Genomic DNA, 13,482 nt, shown 5'->3' with positions numbered 1-13,482 from the left:
TGAGAGTCTTGGGTCATTGTCCTGGCAGTTTGTGTATAGACGCTTGTTTCCTTTGCCCAGTTAGGATGTTCATAAGCTTAGCTGATTTATGGATGATAATGGCTGTGTGTCCTTCTGTTTGTCCTTCTCCTCTCTTATCTTGCTCTTCTCCACTGGCTTTTACTTACTCCCTTCCCTTCAGTGCCTCTGCTCTCTGCTAATATTGACTAAAATTGATAACACAGTTCTTATTCTTACCTGTGTGTGTGTGTGTTTTGTATTTCTTCCTGTAGAGGACAGGAGGGGGTTGGAGAGCTCCCCTGTGCCCATATGTCACCCCTCCTTCCCTCCTCTACCTCCTACTCTGTCCGTTCCTTTCCAACCGCTCTACTAACATCCCTCTCGTCCTCACAGCCATCACTTTCACCTTGAGACAAGCTGACAGAATGAATAGAAAGCTTTCTTTCATCGCAATGATGGTGTCACTTCAGCCTCTAACCCTGGATGCAGAGTAGATGGTTGCATCAGCCTTTTTGATATTACAAAACCTGCGTGAGAGAGGGAGAGTGTTTGTGTGTGGTGTTTATACACGTTTGCCTGATGCAGGCAGAGATTGGAATACCTGCGCTGCTGAAAGACTCCTTGTCTGCAGTGAAAGACTGAGTGTTTGGCCTTAACTCAGCAAGAACCCTCTGTGCTCGCACACGACTTAACTTGGTTCAAGCCGGCTGGTTGTATAGCTGGGATATGTTAGTGTGTGTTTGTATGTAGCCCCGCCTGACAATTCCTTGTAAGGTCATTGATCAATCCAGTATATTGACCTAAGGCTGCTGACTTCAGTTGATTTATTTTCGGCAAGAAAGTGAATAAGCGTATTTCCCAAAAAGCTCGAGCCATATTAGCCCCGAATATTTTCACCGTAATAACAGGTACTTTGTCGCCCCCGAAAAATTGCGTTTCACTCTGGTGTTGTGGTATCCTGGGACAACTGGAGCTACTGTGCATACTAGATTTAAAGTCAAATGGCGTTAAAATAGAAATGTACTGCTGCACCATCTGCCTTGTTTAAATTTAAACACTTCATACTTCAACATAATCAGTTGCATCTGTTTTTGCATTTTTTTTTTCACCTGTCTCTCAGGCCATTGGAAATGCAAAGACCACCCGAAATGACAACAGCAGTCGCTTTGGGAAATACATCGAGATCGGCTTCGACACCCGCTACCGTATCATCGGTGCCAACATGAGAACATATCTGCTGGAGAAATCACGAGTGGTGTTTCAGGTGAGCGCACAAACGCACACTCAAGTTTGTACTTGTGTGTACTTTGTACTTTCTTTGTGCCATTTTTAGGCCTTTATTTGACAGGACAGCTTAGATTTTTGAAAGGGGAGAGAGAGGGGGAATGACATGCAGCAAAGGGTCGCAGGCTGGAACCGAATCCGCGGCCGCTGCGGTGAGGACCGAGCCTCTGAACATGGGGCGCACGCTCCCCCTGGCGAGCCACCCAGGCGCCCCACTTGTGTGGATATTTAATTGACTTGCACTCATCGCGGCCTCAGCCGTCACAGATCCATGCACAAAGTTGACTTTTGTACAATTTTACATTATTATTATTATTATTATATTATATATTTTTTAAGCTTTAGTTCATGTCAGTCTTTTTTTAAGCACAGCCTAAAGTCCTGGTGGCATTGATGTGTCCTTCAGTCATTTTAACTGGATTCCTGATAGCAAATTGTGTCCCTGCTAAAGGGTCCTGTTGTTCTGCACTCAGTTCTTTAGCTGACCTTACACTCCGGTGTCTTGCAAGGTTACAGGCAAAAGAGAATTTCCTGAAGTAGCATCTGTGATTTGTTATAGCATTTGTCATGACTACACTACTTTAGCTTGTTTCCGTGACATTAAAGGTGTTTTTGCTATGAGTCCTCAAAGCCTGTCAGCAGTAATGTATTTACACCATGTGCTACAGCCATAATTTAACACATTTAGAGTTTGTTGGCTGGCATCAAAATGATCATATGGTAGCCAAAATCTGTGAGTTACTGCCTAGTTGAAAATTACTGGGGAAAAGCCTATCTGGAATAATATGTATCTGGAAACTGATAACAGCTTCAAACATTACAATAAAACTACCTTTTAAATTGTAGTAACATTTTATTTGTATGATGTCTATTGTTGCTATGTGTGTTCGGCAATCCACCCTTAAAATGTGACAATAAAAAGGTAGACTGTCTCCCAAATTTGCAATTGTAAATTACAACACACGCACCTAAACACACAGCTGCAAGCCCACTGGAACCATGACCCAACGCATGCAGTGGCCTAGTAGTTAAGACACATACCATATAAATGCAACAGCCCTGGTTCGATTCCAGCTGGGGACCTTTTTGTTGCATGTCATACCCCCACCCCTCCCTCCCCCCTTTCTCCTGTATTCCTTATCTCTGACTCTACTATCATTATCAAATAAAGGCAAAAAATGCCAAAATGAATGTTTCAATATAATTGGATGTTTTACCTCTCATTCAAAAGGCATCAGCTCTGACTAACTGTTAGGGAGTCCCATGTGTTAAACTTCTGTGTGAAACCCTACAGACCCTTTATTATTTTACAGTTCAACAATAATGCTAACCCTGATCAAAATGTTCTCACTTTTGAATATTTCAGTGCTCTTCCTATACTTAAAATCCTCACAAGTATGAAAATGTGCAGTCAGCCAGACACAAACACACACAAGCAGTCAGTCCACCGGTAGAACTCAACCAACACTGAATGTCAGTTAGGCCATGGTGTCCTTTAGTGCAGAAGAAGTTGGCGGCAATAACTTCCTTCTCAACAAAGACAAGTAGGAGGAAACAAAGTATACAATCCATCCGTCACGCCGGGTTACAGTGTGGCACTGCTTTCCTCTCCCCCTGTTTCTCTCTCTCCATTGTGAAAGACATTCTTGCCCAAGCAATGATTTCATTTGTGTCCGTTTCTTGTCTAAATCTTTCTTTAGATATCTTTTTCCCTCTCTCCTTACAGCCCAAAGTCTCAGAGAGGCCAAATCATTGGACATGTTTAACAAGCATAAACGTTTAAAACCAGTTTTCTTGGGCTTTTTGTGATTTTATAACTTTATATTTGATAATTTGTCTTCAAGTTTACTTGCTTTTTCACTTATACAACTTTATTGTAAATTCAGTGCGTGTGTTTGCTCACTGGTGGAGCCAGTAGGACAGTGTCTAGATATTGGAAAGATATTTTAACTTTACACACACACACACACACACACACACACACACACACACACACACACACACACGTGCACATGCACGAACACCTTGCAGCACTGTTGGGGAATGAACATGATCACTTTCCTCCTCACATTTTTCACATGCTTAACTCCGTTACCACCTATCTATAGGTGTGTGTGTGTGTGTGTGTGTGTGTGTGTGTGTGTGTGTGTGTGTGTTTGGGTGTAGTATCACCAATGTAGGACACAGGTAACAGTTTTGTTCGCACCTTTCCAGCACACTGCTGACATCCTTTAACATTCAAATGATTTATTTACACTAGAATTTAATTGGTAGCTCCAGACTTCTGTATTTATTTGCCAGTTGTATTATTTATGCCTATTTACTGGAATGCATGCGCAGGTGGTGAGCTACATCTTGTGTTTGCTTTCTTGTATGTCTGGTGAAATGTGAGTGTAAAAAATAGACATGTAATATTCTCATCTAACTCAATAACATCTGTTGATATGCCCCTGAGCAAGGCACTACATAACCAACTGCTCCAGTGGAGCTTCCAGATGTTAAGCTGTCAAACTGTATAATTGTAAAGCACATATGTTTATATATTGACGCAGACAAACGTTATTTTCCCTGCATGAACGAGGTCAATAAAAGTTTAGAGCAATATAATTCTTCATGTGATGTATTTGAATAAATTGAGCATGCTATAGGTGTACATGTAGCATTTCCCTCACATACGATCTTCATGCTTTCTTCCAGGCGGACGAGGAAAGGAATTATCATATTTTTTATCAGCTCTGTGCATCATCCCATCTGCCTGAGTTCAAGACTCTGAAGCTGAGTAAGTTTAATGCATGCATCCACACACACACACACACACACACACACACACACACACACACACACACACACACACACACACACACACACACACACGAGAGCTGCAAAGTTGAATGTGACTGGCTTAACTGGACAGTTACACCATAAGCAATTACAAAAACACTAGTTTGAAATCTGCTCACTTTTTTGCATTGGAAGGAACTCATAATTTTCATCTTTCAGTGGGCTGCAGCACTCAGACACATACTGTTCGGTATATATTATCTAACCTAGAGCACTTACATTAGCGACAGCAATTCAGAATCAGTAGTGAACACGAGTAAGTTATTGTAAGACCATTGTGTTTAGCTGCTCTGGTTCAAAACTGAAAACACGGAAAATCCATCATTGGCTCAGCCAATCAAAAAATAATCTGCAGGATCGCTTTTAACTCATCTACTGGAATTGATCTATCCCAGAATGCATTCTACATATAAAAAAATATTTATCCCCTCCACATTTCCAAAACAATCTTCTAAAGAGCGCTGCCACATATCAGATTTAATATCAGTTTCGATGTATCAAACTCATTGACTCTGTGGCTGAACAGGCCCTCACACAGAGCGCTCCCACTGTGGACCTGCACCTGCTCATCCTAGTCATCGGACACACACACACACACACACACACACACACACACACACACACACTCTGCTGGCGCTGCCATTTACAGCCACTTAGTTGGCATTCGCTCTCTCTGTCTCACACGCATGCACACACACACTCAAACACACACACACACACAGCTGCTGTCTTTTCCTCTACTGCTGACTTCCTGGCTCAGTAAATGGAGTGGTTGTCACAGTCGTGTCAGTGCCTTTCATTGCCAGGCAACAGACCATGCCTTGATTTAGTGTAAAGTGTGTATAAAGAAACTGATTGTGGGAAAGTTGAGCCAACATCATTCTTACACAAAAGTGTTCTTGATTTAACTTTTTTCTAATAAACCTGAACCATCTGCAAAATTGTGCTATGGTGTTCTCACTGATGTCACAATGTATGATTATAACAAACAGCGCCTCCTAGCTAATTAGAAACTAAATGTTTTCTAAAATAAATGTAACTTTTAAATCAGGTACATGCAAATTTCCAATGCAGCTCTGCATGATAAAGGGGGATGCTGTAATAGCACATTTGTAAACAAATTGCACAAGGTGAAACTGCATATACTGCATGTTTTCTTAATTTATTCACCCTCTCTGTTTCTCCACCCAGGCAGCGCAAACGACTTTTTGTACACCAGGCAGGGCCGCAGCCCCGTCATCCACGGTGTGGACGACACCAAGGAGCTGTCCGCAACTCGCAATGCCTTCACATTACTCGGTAACATGCACACCCTCACATACAAAAATAAATACACATTCAAATGTGTCAGGAAAATGTACACATTGTAACCTGTGTGTGTGTCCGTGTGTGTGTCCGTGTATCCCCTGCAGGTATTAATGAGTCCTATCAGATGGGATTGTTCCAGGTTTTGGCTGCTATTCTTCATCTGGGAAACGTGGAGATAAAGGACAAAGACTCAGACAGCAGCCTCATTCCTGTGAGGATAATATTTATACTCCAGTCCTAATTGTCAGACAAGTTTAAACAGATTGCATGATATTTACAACTTTATATCTGTAGTTATGTGATATATATATATATACACTGTATATATACTGTATATATATACACTGTATATATACTGTATATATATATATATATACACTGTATATATACTGTATATATGCCTGTATTTGACAGAAATCTAAAAAGAAATATTGTGTTGGGTCAGTTAGAGCACAGAAATATCAAGAGAATAAGTCAGTGCTGCTTATTTGCACCACTAGTTTACTTATAGCATCAACCTCCATCTTGTGAGGGGGAGACAGTGTCACTGTGTTGTTGGACACGAAATATTATAATTCAAGAATTAAAAATGTTTTCCAAAGTCCAAATAAGGGAATCCATCTTTTCTTAGCTGACATCTTGGTGGGTCTCTCCTGGTAAGGATTAAAATCTCCTCTTTTCTCTGTAGCCCAACAATCGCCACCTGATGGCGTTCTGCGAGTTGGTAGGCGTGACCTACCAGGACATGGCTCAGTGGCTGTGCCACAGGAAGCTGAAGACAGCCACAGAGACCTATATCAAGACCCTCCCCCGCCTGCAGGCCACCAACGCCCGTGACGCGCTTGCCAAACATATCTACGCCAAGCTCTTCAACTGGATTGTGGAGCATGTTAACAAAGCCCTAATCACCAATATCAAACAGCACTCCTTCATCGGGGTCCTCGACATTTACGGGTACGTCTGCATCATCGCTAAATACAGTAAATTGCACTGACTTTCCTCAGCAGTGTACAAGCGGCATGACTCCTCTGTTCTTCCTCTCAAGGTTTGAGACATTTGAGATCAACAGCTTTGAGCAGTTCTGTATCAACTACGCTAATGAGAAACTCCAGCAGCAGTTCAACATGGTGGGCGGCATGTGTTTTACCTGTTGGATTGCACTTTATATGTACAGATGTAAAATAGTATTACTTGTTTGATGCAAGTATACAGTTAAATCCCCACGTGTGTTTGTGTGCAGCATGTGTTCAAGCTGGAACAGGAGGAGTACATGAAGGAGCAGATCCCCTGGACTCTGATTGACTTCTACGACAACCAGCCCTGCATCAACCTCATAGAAGCCAAGATGGGCATCCTGGACCTATTAGACGAGGAGTGCAAGGTACTTTTTTTTTTATCTAGCCTACTAAATAATATTTTAAATAGTTTGTATTACATTTAGTTTTATGGTAAGTCACCATTATTGAAATACACTTAGGATGCAGAGAGAATTGTTTCCAGTACATGACAGACAGAACAAGATTTTACTCCTTTGTCACCATTTGATGCAGCTTACTGTTTATGCTGATCTTTTTCAAAGCTCTGTCCAAAAGAACACATTTTATCCTGCTTTTGTAAGACAAAAATAAAAAATAAGACTAATCATAAGTCTTGTAAGCTTAGATCTGTCTTTCAAAAGTCTGCATTGGCACACAAGCTAAGGACATACAATAACATAAGACTTGATGACTTATGAGTACTGTTGGTGGAATGAAAACTTGCTCATGAATGTAAACAAGCAGGAGAAGTAAAGTGCTGCATATTGATCAGAGGCTTGTGGGTTGTGGATAAACCTCTCATTGAGAACCATCCACACGTTCACACCCACATTCAGCGTAACTTATTTATTTTTTTGGACAGTCAACCTGTCAGTGCCTCCCACCACACACTAGACCCGATTCTCCAACACCTACACTTATAGTTCACCAGCAGGAACTCTGAATCCCACTATGAAACAATGACCACTTTCGAGCATACGCAATGAAACTGAAGCTTTTTCAGTTGTATTCAATTCAGAGTTGAATTGCATGTTTTTTTATTTTCTTCACACAACTCATAGAAATGTTGGGCTGAGCTTTGGTTGAATGTATATTAAAGTATTCAAGTTAATGTTCAGGTTGCAGCCAGTGTAAAGGCAGTGCTCATATCAGTACCATCTACACACTTTAACAGCTCAGCCAGTTCACTAACAATGCTGCTGACTTATCTCTCTGTGGTTCCACTGCAAGGTCATTTTACAAGCTGTTGACATTTGAGGTGGTCCACATTGCTCACATAATTGCAGAGTAACGCAAACACAAAATGGACATTTGGTTTGACTTCTTGGCAAAGAAATATGAGCAAAGATTTTGTCATGCACTGTGTAACCAGAAAAAAAGACACACTTCCTTAGATTACTTGAAATGTTCAGTTCTTTGTCTCTCATTATATACTATAGTATTTGTAAGCAGATGGTTACATACATGTTTTCTTACTGATGGTTTCCACTTCGCTTCTCCCTTTCTATACCAGATGCCCAAAGGTTCGGATGATTCGTGGGCTCAGAAACTCTACAACACCCACCTAAAGACCTGCTCCCTCTTCGAGAAGCCACGCATGTCCAACCGCGCATTCATCATTCAACATTTTGCTGACAAGGTGGGCTTGACTGACGTGTTTGCTACATGTTCGCATAGTGTTTGTCATGATATGAGATGAGCTAAATTCATTATTTTGGAAGTTTGAAATTCAATTTTTTTGCTAGAAAAGTAGTGTCATGACAGGGGCCTTTTTTAGTTCAACAAACAACATACACTTAGGGACAGATTGGCTGCAGCGGCTGCTGCAGTGCTGGAGTTATTTTTAGGATGGCTGGAGGATGGACGTTATGGATGGATGTAATAATGTTATTTTTTTAACACAATAAATCAGTTCTGCAATGAACTGTTTAGAGTGTGGGTGTTTGACTAGTGTAATCCAGTTTAGTTTAATAGGTTCCCAATTGTGTAATGAGGTGCTGTATGACACTGTGTTATTTTTAATGTTTTTTTATTAGATCCTCACTATCAGGTTACAGATAAACGGAGCCAACGACTAATGCAGGCTTTTCCATGAGGTCCCCTGATATTAAAATGGGATCCCTGGAGATACTTCTGACCAAACATGTGCAAAGATTGATGTTGTTGTATTTAAAGACACTTGCATCATGTCTGTTCATGAGCTACTGTATAGGCTTTACCGTTTGCCTTGCAGCTGTCACTAACAACCTCAATTTGACGCAAAACCAGGAGAACTATAATCAGTGTTTACCGTTTGCCTTCACTTTCTCTCCCAAATAAGTTTGGGGGTTTGTTTAAAATATGCACTCGTCTCACCACTCGTGTGTCTTGCCACAGTGGACCTTTTTTTTTTTAGCACTGTCACTTAAATCCCAGATCTTAGCAATTGGCCAAACATTGTGAAAAGAAAACCCAGGTTGTCTAAAACAGGAACTTCATTTCAAGCGTATGCAGTTAAATATTCCAGCGTTGTAATAGCTCCAAATACCTGCAATGCTCAAAGCTGCCTTGGGACTTGCGAGACACACAGGAATCTCATCTCATCATTCATGCCGACGTCTGTTTGCAGGACTAATCAATACAGGGCACTCAAGAAATGCCTGATACAGAGCTTTCCCATGATGCATTGCAGTCCAGGAATTTGATTGAAATTACAACAATTCCACCGTGTGGCCGTCTTCAAACCACAGACATGCTTTATACTTCATGCAGGCTCGGAGCTCAGGGGAAATGCATCCCAAAGTGTTCTGGAAAGAAATCATCTTTCCATCACGTTCCTTCCATCCATTTCAGCCTCATCATTAGTCTGCCTGGTTTTATTTACTTTTCAGTTTGAATCGTAGATGTGTGTTATAGTTTTTGGTGGGGGTCATAATGATTTTGAACTTGAACTGTGGGTTTTCGTTCCTTTTAATGTCATTGTTTCTTTTTGTCACTGTGTCTCCATGTGTTGTCCATGTATGTTTGGTTCTGTCCTCATCATGACAACCCTTCCCTGCCAACAGGAGGTAAACAGATGTGTTCTTACAACGCTGGTCCGCCTGTAGCTCTCTCTTTGACTCCTTTTCTCTTTCCTCCTTCGTCTCTCCCTCTCTTTGGCACTGAGTTATTATCACTCTAACCGAACTAAAGGGAGATTGAAGTTGTGTGTGTCTTTTGTCTGCTGCATGGTGAGCACTAAAAGCACTCTAGGAGGAGAAAAAGGCAATGAAACATTAACCTTTTTTTTTTTTTTTTAATAAATGTACGTTAAACATTAGGACAGTGTGAATACACATGCTTATTTGGTTCAGATTATTTGTATTAACACACCTGCAGTGATGTGATTATGAATACAGAACTGCAAAGGAGAGTAGGTTAACGGTAATTTCCAGTGAAATGTCCCTTAAAGGTATTGTGCTGTTGTTGTCGAGCAGGTGGAATACCAGTGTGAAGGTTTCCTGGAGAAGAACAAGGACACAGTGAACGAAGACCAGATAAATGTGCTGAAGGCCAGCAAGGTGAGGAGTACAGACACACGTTACATAAATGTATTGTATTTTTTATATATATATATATAAAAATCGCATGCCACCATTTATTAATTTATTTTCACTTCACTCGGCTTTGCGTCGTGCCTACCAGGCTACTATTTTGCCGTACTTCCTCATAACACATCCTGCTGCTGCAGGAATAGCAACATGTATTTCGGTGCCTTATTCTGGTGCCACTGATATGTCTGCACTTCTCTCTGATTCTCTGAAACAGACGTTACAGGCAACAGAAACATCGCTGCACATGACGCTAGTTAACACTATACTCGACAGCAGCTAACGTTAGCCTACCGCTAGCTAGTAGCTAACGCTAAACGGTGTAAAGTGTGACTGTATTTCACTGTAGAGTATTCAACACCAGGATGCAGCTACCGTTGTCGGAAAAACACAGATGGTGCGTTCAATGCAACTGGTAATTTACAGCCGCGTGGTGCATTCACAGATGTTGTTAAATGCCCTTTTCCCATCTGGTGGTTGCTTTTGTCATTCAACAGCTATTTACTAGTGAAATAAGTTATTGTTATAGTGATTACATTATTATTAAACATTTCATTTTGACGATATGGCCTTAGCAATAAACAAGCCGTTCTTTAATGTTGCCAACTGTTTAGTAGGCTAACCTTCTTTTTTTACTTTCTTAAAAAGTATTGGTTCAGGCACCGTTAAGGCACCGGTATCGTTTTAAAAGTACCACTTTAGCACCGGTATCCAAACCAAACAATACCCAACCCTAATATTGACTCTAGATTAAAATGTGTGACTAGATTAAATATATAATAAACAAATACAAATCTTAAAATCAAGTTAATAAAGTCACTTTCTTTGCATTAATTTGATTCCCAATCAAGATACACTGGTACGAATTGCTTTCCATTGTTAATATGTACTTAAACACAGTTCTGAAATGCAAAATAATAGAATTTTAATCATGTGATAAAACATGTGATTAATCGTGATTAACTATAGAAATTCAACGATTAATCGCGATTAAGAAAATGTAATCTTTGACAGCCCTTATATATATATATATATATATATATATATATATACACACACAATCAGTCAAAAGCAGATCTTAACAAGATTTATGTGCAAAGAGCCATTTGAATACATCAGTGTACAACTCAAAGCATTATGAAGTGTCCACTGAGATCAAAGCCTAGAGGCCTCATGGAGACCTGGTGCTGCACCTGGTCTGTGTGTGAAAAATAGACCATTGTTTATTGAGCAGAAGTCCAACCTGAAGGCTCATGGAAACAGCGCCCTCCTCTGGCCATGTGGAGGTAGTGTTGACGCCAGAAGTGGTGGCAAATGCTCAATCCAGGAGATTTATGGTCAGAGAGGTTTAGGTTTTACGGTATTTACACATAACAGACAAATCTGAACACACATACACACACGCGCACACACACACAGAGACACAGACAGTAAGTCGGGTCATTGGCTTAACATGCCTCACAGAGGAAAATATGATTGTGGTTCATTAGTATAATATTTATATATTATTGTTATTATTATTTATTTAGCTACATATTACACTTCCTAGCTTGTCCAAATATGTATTTAATGACTTGCAGAAAAGCCTGACTGAGCCTAAATAAATGCAGTGTTATGTAATAACAGTAGTAAATTACTATACACATGTATCTGATTCTACAAATGAACACACCCTTATGCAGCAGCACACTGTGCACACAAACGATCTTTTACAGCAACATTTATTAACTTTTTTGTCAAACCGGGACATCCCATATTAAGTTTTTTTTTTTTTTTAATCGATAATTTCTTAAGGGTTTATTTCACAGTTTTTTTGAAGAATAATTAGTTAATTTTGGAACGAAATGCTATTGAACAGGAAAAGCACCCATTATACACCGTCACACACACATACTCACGGTCCATTAACCTTAGATTAGACAGCTCACGCCCAAATCAACAATACGTGTGTGTGTGTTTTTTAGTCTTGGTTCAGGATCCGTGTGTAAACACCAGTTGGGTAAAAAGGGGCCTAAGCCTTTAAATCCTCACTGCTATTTTGGTTGCACACACACAAACACACACAAACTATCATGTTGTGCGTTGTTCAAAATGCTTGAAGTGATCATCGACTGTTTTCTTATAGACTTCAACAAGAACAGATTTGGGTAAGGGTTAAAATACTGTCTGCTCTAACCTCTAACACAATCACTTAACACACACACACACACACACACACACACACACTGTATAGTCCGATTGTTGCCATGAAAATCAGTTAGCTTTACACAATTGGAATTAAACAGTAATGAACTATTAATGAGATTTAGTCTAATTAACTTTGGTTTTACTTCACTGTGTGTGTGTGTGTGTGTTCCATCTGTAAAATGTTCCTTCAACAGGATTTACATTTTCTTTTTTTTTTACAAGCCAAATCTGGTACTCAACCTTCCGCCACAAGGCCTTGTCGTAAATGAATGCAATTTTATTCTATAAACATTAAGCAGCTAACTGTTTTCATTGCATCACCATGTAAAGTAACACATTAACATGCAAAATAAGGGATGTAGAATATGCTCTCTATGAGGCATGGAAGAAGTTCTGTTTTTGTGATTGCCCATAGATGAAGAGAGAACTGTTGATATCCCTTCAACTGTAAAGAGTTAAAGAAAATTCTGGTTGAGTACAACTCTGGGAAACTGGGATCGAACTGGGGTAGGAAATATTCAGTAATCGATCATGCAGCTTGTAAACAAGCTTACAGTTTAGTCAAATTATCCAAACCCAAAGTTTAACCCAAAGTTTGGCTGATTTGGGGGTTTGTTTAAAATCTGCACTCATCTCACCACTCGTGTGTCTTGCCGCAGTGTACTTATTTATTTTTATTTTTTTAGCAGTGTCACTTAAATCTCAGATCTTAGCAATTGGCAAAAAAATATGAAAAGAAAACCCAGGTTGTCTAAAACAGGAACTTTCTTTCAAACGTATGCAGTTAAATACTCCAGCATTGTTAGGGCTCCAAAGGTCTGCAATGCTCAAAACTGCATCGGGACCTGCAAGACACAGGAGTCTCGCATCCAATCCGGTGTCTGCTTGCAGGTCTAATCAATACAGTGCATTCGAGAAATGCCTGATGCAGAGCTTTCCCATGATGCATTGCATTCCAGGAATGTGATCAAAATTACAACAGATACAATTCCACCGTGTGGCGTTCTTCAAACCACAGACATGCTTTATACTTCATGCAGGCTCGGAGCTCAGGGGAAATGCATCCCAAAGTGTTCTGGAAAGAAATCATCTTTCCATCACGTTCCTTCCATCCATTTCAGCCTCATCATTAGTCTGCCTGGTTTTATTTACTTTTCAGTTTGAATCGTAGATGTGTGTTATAGTTTTTGGTGGGGGTCATAATGATTTTGAACTTGAACTGTGGGTTTTCGTTCCTTTTAATGTCATTGTTTCTT

At 40.1% G+C, this 13,482-nt stretch overlaps 1 protein-coding gene across 6 annotated transcripts in view; it reads left to right on the top strand.

Moving 5' to 3' along the window:
• The window catches only part of myo5aa (myosin VAa), a 61,691-nt gene that overhangs the window by 23,347 nt on the left and 24,862 nt on the right, over positions 1-13,482 (top strand). For all 6 annotated transcript variants that reach the window (XM_078252371.1, XM_078252360.1, XM_078252351.1 and 3 more), the window contains exons 6-14: positions 1,121-1,264; positions 3,982-4,063; positions 5,317-5,424; positions 5,538-5,644; positions 6,122-6,387; positions 6,479-6,560; positions 6,674-6,814; positions 7,984-8,109; positions 9,926-10,009. In XM_078252371.1, coding sequence (XP_078108497.1) covers positions 1,121-1,264; positions 3,982-4,063; positions 5,317-5,424; positions 5,538-5,644; positions 6,122-6,387; positions 6,479-6,560; positions 6,674-6,814; positions 7,984-8,109; positions 9,926-10,009 — 1,140 coding nt within the window. The remainder of the gene's footprint in view (positions 1-1,120; positions 1,265-3,981; positions 4,064-5,316; positions 5,425-5,537; positions 5,645-6,121; positions 6,388-6,478; positions 6,561-6,673; positions 6,815-7,983; positions 8,110-9,925; positions 10,010-13,482) is intronic.

The sequence above is a fragment of the Sander vitreus genome, chromosome 1 (assembly GCF_031162955.1).
Source record: "Sander vitreus isolate 19-12246 chromosome 1, sanVit1, whole genome shotgun sequence".
Taxonomy (NCBI): domain Eukaryota; kingdom Metazoa; phylum Chordata; class Actinopteri; order Perciformes; family Percidae; genus Sander; species Sander vitreus.
Note: the sequence above shows the minus strand (reverse complement) of the source record. Positions and strands in the feature narration are given on the sequence as shown.